The 9,598-nt window shown below is 47.3% G+C and overlaps 1 protein-coding gene across 1 annotated transcript in view; it reads left to right on the top strand.

Annotated features, from left to right (window-relative positions):
- The first annotated feature begins 3,520 nt into the window (after window positions 1-3,520).
- Window positions 3,521-9,598, top strand: part of B3GALT9 (beta-1,3-galactosyltransferase 9) — a 33,083-nt gene continuing 27,005 nt past the window's right edge. The window contains exon 1 of the mRNA XM_069612149.1: window positions 3,521-3,642. Coding sequence (XP_069468250.1) covers window positions 3,637-3,642 — 6 coding nt within the window. The 5' untranslated portion in view covers window positions 3,521-3,636. The remainder of the gene's footprint in view (window positions 3,643-9,598) is intronic.

Raw genomic sequence — 9,598 nt, 5'->3', positions numbered from 1 at the left:
CTCATCATCCTGCATGAACTCTACAACAGAGTCTACCTACACGTTACTCCTCACCAACCTGTATGTACTCTAGAATCGAGTCTACCTACACACTACTCCTGACCATCCTGTATGTACTCCAGAATAGAGTCTACCTGCACTTTACTCATCTCCAACCTGTATGTACTCCAGAATAGAGTCTACCTGCACTTTACTCATCTCCAACCTGTATGTACTCCAGAATAGAGTCTACCTGCACTTTACTCATCTCCAAGCTGTATGTACTCTAGAATAGCGTCTACCTGCACTTTACTCCTCAGCACATTACATGTACTGCCAGATAGAGGCTGCCTGCATTTACTCCTCAGCACACTGCATGCACTGTGAGGCAGGAATTAGTCATAGAAAACACCTTCATTTACTGTGAGAAAGAGAGTACCCGCCCTTTATTCCTCAAATGGGAACAAATACAGTGAACTAGGATTACCTGTGTGTTACTACTTAGTACACTAGAAGGACAGTGAAGCAGGGAATACCTGCCCTCGACTCATCAGATGACTATGGGTCGGCAGCACTGTCAGAAAGGTGTACCTACCTCTACCTAGCGTTTCAATATAGAAAATGTATCCAGAGGCAGGTGTTACCCACACTTTACTCCTGAGTAGGGCACATGTACTGTCAGAGACAGGGTGTACCTGCCCTTTGCTCCTCAATGCAGTGCAGGTACTGAGAGGCAGGTGTTACCAACTCTTTACTCCTGAGTAGGGCACATGTACTGTGAGAGAGAGGGTGTAGCTGCCTTTTATGGCAAAGCGTGTTGCCTGCACTTACTCCTGAGTAGTGCACATGCACTGTGAGAGACAGGGTGTACCTGCTTTTCATGATACTGTATGTTGCATGTACTGAGAGAAAGAGTGTACCTGCCCTTTGCTCCTCAGTGCAGTCTATGTACTGACAGCAGGTGTTACCCACACTTTTCTTCTGAGTAGGGCACATGTACTGTGAGTGGCAGGGTGTAGCTGCCTTTTATGGTTGCGTGTTGCCTATACTTACTCCCGGGTAGGGCACATGTACTGTGAGAGACAGGGTGTACCTGCCCTTTTCTCCTCAGTGCAGTGCAAGTACAGAGAGGCAGGTGTTACCCACACTTTACTTCTGAGTAGGGCACATGTACTGTGAGAGACAGGGTGTGCCGGCCCTTTGCTCCTCAGTGCAGTCCATGTACTGAGAGGCAGGTGTTACCGACACTTTGCTCCTGAGTAGGGCACATGCACTGTGAGAGGCAGGGTGTTGCTGCTTTTTTTGACAAAGGGTTTTGCATGTACTGAGCGACAGGGTGTGCCTGCCCTTTGCTGCTCAGTGCACTCCCTGTACTGTGAAGCAGATTGCACGTGTAATTGATGCAGCATGTTTCATGTACTGAGAGAAAAGGGTATCTATGCCACTTCACAGCATGGGACATACACTAGTGTATCTGCACTTTATGGCTTGGCGTGTATCATGCACGCTGAAACAAATAGTATGTGCACTTTGCTCTTTTGCCTTCTGTGCAGTACAGGAACTGTGAGACATGGAGTACCTGCACTTCTTACTTAAGCAGGGCACATGGAATATGAGAGAGAGTGTGCCTGCCCCTCAGTTGAGTACATGCACTGGGAAACAAAGCGTGTCTTCACTTTATGACTCAGCCAAGTTGCATTTACTGTGAGACCGAAAGTACCCGCACTGTCCTCCTCAGTCGAGTACAGTTACTGTGAAACAGAGTCCGCCTGCACTTTATTGCTCAGTCGATTGCACCTGCCGTGAGAGAGTGTGCCTGCACTTTAATGTGCAATGCGTTTCACATGCTGAGAGATGCTCCACTTTACACCTTAGTGGCTGGAATATACTGAGGCACAGGGTGCAGCTGTGGTTTCATCTTCGGCACTTTGCATGTCTTTTGAGGCAGTCATTGCTTGCATTGTACTCCTCTATATACTGCAGGTACTTTGAGCCAGACATTGCCTGCACTTTATTCCTGAAAGGCTTGTAGATCCTTCTTGAAAGACATGGAGTGCCTGCACTTTAATGTGCAATGCGTTTCACATGCTGAGAGATGCTCTAATGTACACCTTAGTGGCTGGAATATACTGAGGCACAGGGTGCAGCTGTGGTTTAATCAGGCATTGCTTGCATTGCACTCCTCAATATACTTCATGTACTTTGAACCAGACATTGCCTGCACTTTATTCCTGAAAGGCTTGTAGATCCTTCTTGATAGACATGGAGTGCCTGCACTTTATCCCTTAGAGGGTGCAACCACTCTCAGCCAGAGAGGACTTGCCACCACACCTCGGCGTAATATGGCAATTTCCTGTACTGGACTGGTCAGTACTTTGTAAGCACCAACTGGTTTTTACTATTTCTTGCCATACATGTATTTTATTTTTTAGGTGTTGTTATTTTCACGATAAATAAAGCACTGTTGTGTGCGGCACAGAGGGCAGCGGCCTCATTTTATGCTTATCAAGAGTTATCACTTACAACAAATGGAAAAATATATATTTCCTGTGATTATATAATACTATCGGTATTACTCATGGGGATCAGATGTTTTTCTTAAAGAAAAGAAAATTGAAGAACTATGAGGTTATTCCGCGAAAGAAAGTTTTATCCATGATGCGATCCTGGATACATACACCTTGAGGCCTTATTCTATGACGCGGCGGCAGGGTTAAGGGCATGCCATGTTGGTTTATATTGCCATAGAAATATCCGCAGTGCATAGTACTGTCAAGTTTTTCGGAACCCTTAATACCTATATTGAACTTGTTTTGCAGAACTCACCGTTTTTGGCCAGGAAAAACAACCGAACACGCAGACAGGATTAATCTTTTGACAAAGATCACACCGTTTGGAAAAATGAAGGGAAGAACTCAGGTCTCCTGGTTCAACAGCTGACAACCTAATCATTAGGCAAGGGCTACTTATTATGTGGGCCTTTAAATGTCTTTGGACTACAGCTCCCATGATCCTTCACAACTGATTTGGCTGGCTGGGGCTAAGGGGAGTTGATTCCAACACATCCCCTGAGTCACATATTGATATCTAGATGATATCTCCCGTGCAGGAAGTTATTTCAGTAGCCAGTGGTCTTAGAGTTGACAAAAACATGGCGTTCCAAGTGTTGGTAAGACCTCCACCCAATTGGCAACCACAAGAAATCGAATATACTGCAAACAGAGCCAATGGCACGGTGTCCTTTTGCGAAGTGAACCATTTTTCTGATGTTTCTGCTTTCTTTTTAATTTTTTGGTGGGGAATATTTTATTTTCCAGGTAATTATCATCCTCATCGGTGCTGCTTTCCCCGTTCAGGCTGTCGCAAGACATGCAAAAGGCAAACTGGGACAATGCTAATCAAATGGAATTGTATCCCCCGAAACACAATGACTCTCCCTATCGAGTTTCCCTCTCTGCGCTCAGGTGAGCAGCGGCGCGGCAGGATCAGGTTCAATGGAAGGAGACCTCATCTTTAAAGATCCCGGCGCCGCAGCCGATGCGCCGTCGTCCGCCTCTCCATTGTCTGAACATTGCCTCATCTGGTCGTGAACGCTGTATGCCGTTTCTGATATTAGAGGAGTGGCTCCAGGGGTCCTGAACGCGCATTAGTTTCACCATGCAGGTAAGGGCTCCGTAGGTTATTACATTATGCAAAGAGTTTGCTGTACCGCGCCTTATAAATGAGGAACTTGCTGCTGCGCTGGGGCCAGAGGCACCGGGGAATGGTTGAAAGGGTAATCACGAGCACCGTTCTACACCTGGCAAAGTACTGCTTGGGCATTTTTAGAGAGGATACACCTGACATTTTGGCATAAAAATGCTTGGAAAGGACCGGTCTTTAGCACGGTCAAAATACTGTCTTGGTATTTGCCAAAACACTTGTGGGATCATTTTCGTTGGCGAGTAAACACTGCACAGAGGAATAAAATATATATATAAATGGTTTTACGCGTGTTGTTTACTACCTGTGTGATTTTGGTGTAATTGTGAGATGGAGTGGGGACATGGATTGAAATGTACTATCCCCCAGCCCCGTCCACTCCACCTGACAAATACGCCAGCATATCTGCTCTGATGCGATTTTGATATAGATGTCGATCGCATGGATTCCTACGAAATCGCATGTTTTTGCACCTGCAAAAAGCAGGCGGTTTCCATGGAAGTCCATGCGATCAACATCTATATCAAAATAAATACAAGAATACAAGAAGGTATTTACAATCTCTGTTCAATCGCGGAGACCCAGCTCTGCCCGGATTTCCATGTCTGAAAAACAGATAAACATGCAATGTAGGGATCTGCATGCACATGAATATAGCATGCAGTCTTGTGTGTGCATTGTCTGGTGCAATCCTAAAGACCATTATGAGTGCACTTTGAGCTGCATGTATACTGTGCATTTATGCTGATGTCAAAAATGTTATGTCAGGAGACCACCATGGGGGATGTTATGGGGCTCCGTGTGGCCTACACGCATGGCCCAGCGGGACGCGCAATGATGCAATGACGCATGGTGGTGGTTGCATAGCTCTCAACCATTTCTGTTGCAAAGGCGGGTGAAATCACCCGATTTTGTTTTTGGCGGGTGAGACGCCCATTGGAATTAATGGGCGTGCAGGAGGCTTGGCGGGTGAGTCAGCCCTTTACAGGGCGGGTGACACCCGCCAAAAGCGTGTGAGTTGAGAGCTATGTGGTTGACAAGCCCCGTTCCGATCTGCCGCACGGGTGTGAAATGGGCTTCTTTATTCTCGGCTCTGCGTCGTGGCACGGAACGTCATGACACCGGTCACATGACACCACAGGGGACAGGCAATATGGCCGCCTAATCTCCACGCTCGTACTCCGTGCCCCGGGAAATGGACCTCAGGGAAGGACACTGAAAATCAGCCTGAGCGATTGCTTGGTCCGAAGCGTGCCCATGGCCGCTGGATTGTGCAGCACCCACCTGGGGATTCAGAGTGGACGGAAGCAGTAAGGCTAAGCTTGAGAGTGAGTGGACTCCCGGAGCGAAAAAGGAGGCCCCAGAAAGTGGAAGGAAAGCTGGCCTGTGGGTAGAGGAAATGCAGAGAAAGAGTGTCGCGGAGGAGCAGCCGCTTCCCATCCCAGTTCATGAGGAGGCTGAAACGGTTTATAGTGACTTTTTCGAATGCCATATTTTCAAAATGCCATTTTGTCGGCACAAAATTGCTGCAAAAAAAATTTCGCATTTTTTTTTCCAAAACTTTTTTTTTACTGGGGGGGTTCACGCCCCAATCCCCCGTTTTTTTTTTTAAATTAACACTTTTTTTTCTTTACAAAACAAAAAAAAAAACAAAATAAAAAATAATACATTTGAAAAAAATGTTTTCGGCAAAATGGTATTTCGAAAGTATGTTTTCGAAAATATAACCGGATAACGGCTGAAACAGAACATCAGCGGACAGCAGAGATCATACCTTCCTACATTTGAAAACCAGAAACCTGGAGAATGAAGTCAAATACGCACCGCTCCCTTTTCGGCAAGACGGCCGGATGGACCCAAGATGGTTAAACAGGCAGTGGGACAATGAAGCCGGCACACATTGTGCACACAGCAGTGTCAACAATATGCTTCCCAGACACATCGCACTCAGAGCATCCCCAGCCGAGCTCAGGCTAGAACCATCTGGCTAGCATATGGCAGAAATCACGGTGACTCCACGTTCTTCCCCGGAGACCCAGAGAAGAGCTTAACCTGAGTCTCCGGGATAAACCCGTAGACTAGGCAGGTATGGCAGAGATGCGAGGAGAGTGAGGCTTGCTTACCCGATACTTTCTGTTGGGGGGAACCAGTGCAGCTGGAGCAGAGCTGGGCGTGGCCCGAACACAGTGGCATGGTAACGGTGCTAGGGAGAACTTCTCCAGAAAAGAGGCCCCAGAAGGCAGAAGACGAAGCCTGTCGGCCACCAAAGGAAGCACAGAGGAGGAGTGCCGTTGAAGAAGCAGCAAAGTCACATTCCCCAGTTTGTGGATGCTAAAATCGCACATCACAGGATGCAAAAAGGTGAGGAGAGGAAGGCTCGACTGCTCAGTACTCGCCGGTGGATGGGGACAGTGCTGACAGAGTTTAGGTAGGCGAGGCCCAAGAACAGTCAGATGGTCACGGCAGCAAGGAGAAGTCGGTTGGAGAACAACAAGGGAGCAGAGTGTGGAGGAGTGAGGCTGGATGGGCCTTGCTCTGAGGCCACACAGTACCTCCGGGATCAGCTCCTGATGAGCGGATGGAGTAGTGGTGTGACACCCACTGGAAGGATAGAGCCTAAAGGAGGAAAGGGTCAAGGCCCCCAGAAGAGAGCAAAGTAAGGTCTTACATCTTGGAGGGAGATGCGGCTGTTGATTAGATATAGCAGGCTGTATATGGTGGTTGACTGAGGAAGGGTCACTGAACACGCACAGCCTTCTGAAATAGGGGAGAGGTGCACAGCAGAGTGGAAAATAGATGTGGCTCACTCACCACCAGAGGAGTGGATCAGGAGTTTACGGGAGTCCCTGCAGGCAGGGAAGTCTCACGGCTGTACATCCACATGATACTGAGATCAGGAATATGTGTGCGAATGAAGGGGGAGTGGCTTCCCCACAAGGTCTACAGTTGTAAACCGTGAGGGTTAATGAGCTATGGTGGTGTCTGTAGTGACTTGGGAAGGAGTGAAAATAGTTCTCCACCTCAGTGTCAGGAGCAGTGAAGAGGGACAGACACAGTCAGATGCTGAGGCAGAGTTTGTTGGCATGACTACAGTGATTCCGAAGGGAGGTGGAACAGGTGGAAGCCATGGAAGCAGCCACTGGGGAAGCCCGCCAACAACAAGCAGGAGAGGCGATAGCGATGAAGGCAGACATTGACATATTATTGGAAGAGCTCAAAGTCTTTGCGAAATGACAGTGGTGCATCGATGGGGGATTTGAAAGGAAGGGTAGAAAAAGTGGATTCAGAGATTGAAACCTTTGAAAACAACTAGTTGTCCACAGAGTGGTGGAGATGAGGTTAGATGCAAGAATAAAAGAGCTGGCGGAAAAGGATTATGACATGTCTTTGAAGATTGATGATCTGGACAACAGAGAAAGGAGGGCCAACATGTGCATAATGGGAGTGAGAGGGGGGAACCGTGAAAGCCCTAAAAGTTTGTTAAAGGAAGGCAAATTGATATTGAAGTCCTTCACTGAGGACAGGGAGACCACTCGAAATTCATCTTCAACAGACTTCATAGAGACAAGGTGGAGATAATAGATAAAGCCAGAAACATCAAGGATTTGAATTTTGAAGGTTCAAGGGCCAGCATATATCAAGAGTTGTCCTCTTTCACCCTGGCAAAATGTAGAGAAGGCAGAGTACTTACTCTTTGACTGAGAGACCATGAAGTCCTCTATTGATGGGGGTTCCCTTTTGCTTTGTCTTTTGAGGTTGGGGCAGATGAATTCTGAATTCCAACCCCAGAGGTGGCAGAAGGGGTGCTGGCCCACCTCAGCGAAAGTGTACATGAGACGATCCCCTACAAGGGAAACATGACAGGGGCCCATAGGCTCTTGGGGCCAAGAGGTTTTGGGGCAACAGGGAAAGGAGAGAGTGAGAGAGAGAACATTGGGGAGGCTTAACACCCCGTTGCCAAAAATATGAGGGAATGGCTAGTGGACTAATGTCTGCGGGGTAGAGAGAAGTTAAAATGATGTACCTGTAATGGGTTAATGGCTTGTGGGGAATGCTACAGTGGGGCAGGGTGTGGGATGATTAAATGGGGAAAGAGTATCTATGGTTATGCAAAACTAGAAGGGGCTGGCCATGAACAGCTTGCTTTGTACAAGGATGGAAGTAGAGAGAGAGGCAAGGAGAGAAGGAGGGGGAGAATGTTTCCCAACTGGTTCTGATCTTGGGTGAGGGAGTTTTGAAAAGGGGGGAAGGCAAACTGGATGAGTTGTCAGGGTAGAGGGACCGGACAAGAGGGAGGAATGGGGGATGGAATGGGGAGGTATTTCTGACATGTCCAAGGCTAATTTTTGTGCCAATTAAATTGTTAACCATGCTCACTGTGAAATTGTATGGAGGATTTTACAGGAGTTGGTGAAGGGTGAGGAAATAAGAATTGGCACGCTGAATGTGAAAGGGCTGAACTCACCGGGAAAGAGGGCCAGTTTGGTGAGGCTGTTCCAGCAGGAGGAGTTGGATGTGCTCATTGTGTAGGGAAGAAGATATAAAAGAGGGACGGAGTTTTTCGGTTAAATGTCGCCAATTAGGGTGAGCAATATGGGTCTTGGGGCCTAGTAAGAAGGGTGGCGTGGGTGCATTATGTAGAATATCCTTGGGGCTAGAGGTGCATCACATGAAGAAGGATTTGGAGTGTAGATGGGAAGTGGTGAAATGTAAAAGGAGGGATTGGGATTTGATGCTGTGCAGACTGTACGCTCCAAACACAGGGCAGATGGGATTTTGTTTGGATGCACTACTGATGCTGGTGAAGTGGAGGGTGGGGATGCTGGCGTGTGGTAGAGATTTTTTAACAAACATGGTGATGGATCCAGAGGTGGACTGGTGTTTGTTAGAGAAGGGCCTTGAGCGGAGGTTAGAATGAGGCCTTCACTTCAGCAGCTAGTAGGGGACCATTTCCTCTTTGACACATGGAGTATGGCAAACCCGGTGAAAAGGGAATACACGTTTTAGTCCATTCCCCATAACACATTTATGGGCATTGATCATATCTTGATGGAACTAGGTCAGGCGCATATGGTGAGGGGAGCGTCTATTTGTACGATGGGTTGGTCCGACCATGGTGGTCATAATGGGGGACAGTATAAAGAGGGAAGAAGAGATGGATATGCAATGATACACTGTTCAAGGATAGGTTCTTCGAAGGCGAGATGAAGGCACGCAATACAATTACTTTCAGGAGAATGACACAGGGGCAGTAGGATTGAATATGGTGGGGGAAGTAGGGGAAGCCACCTTTAGAGGATTGGTAATGGCTGAAGGGGTGACTAAAAAAGGGAGTAGGCACTGATGGAGGAGAGGCTGAAAGGGGAGATGCAGGAGCTTGAGAGGTGTATAAAGGGTCACAGAGTGTATAAAGAACCCTTGATCCAAGATACATTGGCAAAGGGGAAGGCTCTGAATACTCTATGGAGAGACAAGGATTTTTGCAAAGCTTTGACTTTTTAATCAGGATTTCTATGAAAAGGAAGATAAGGCGAACGCAATTCTGGTTACCAGATTAGCGGTGCAACAGGCTAGAGAAGGGTGAATGGGATAAAAGATGAAAAAGGGGGAATGTTGACAGATCGAGAGGAAATAGCACGTAGATTCTGCACCTATTACCAGTAACTTTATAGAGCGTATGAGGGAGTATTTGAGGGGGAGGTGAAGGCCTTCTTAGATAAATATGAGTTACCAGCATTGAGCGGGAGAAGCAGGCAGCACTAGAAGACCCCATAACGTTGATGGAGGAGTTGAATGCAATATCCTGCATGAAAGCTGGGAGGTCCCCAGGCAGTGATGAGTTTACCTCCAATTTCTATAAATGATATGCAGATGTTTTGGCACCATTTTTACCGAAGCTGTTCAACTTTATATAAGA

This window comes from Ambystoma mexicanum, chromosome 8 (assembly GCF_040938575.1).
Source record: "Ambystoma mexicanum isolate Mex_15411 chromosome 8, UKY_AmexF1_1, whole genome shotgun sequence".
Lineage (NCBI taxonomy): Eukaryota > Metazoa > Chordata > Amphibia > Caudata > Ambystomatidae > Ambystoma > Ambystoma mexicanum.
Note: the sequence above shows the minus strand (reverse complement) of the source record. Positions and strands in the feature narration are given on the sequence as shown.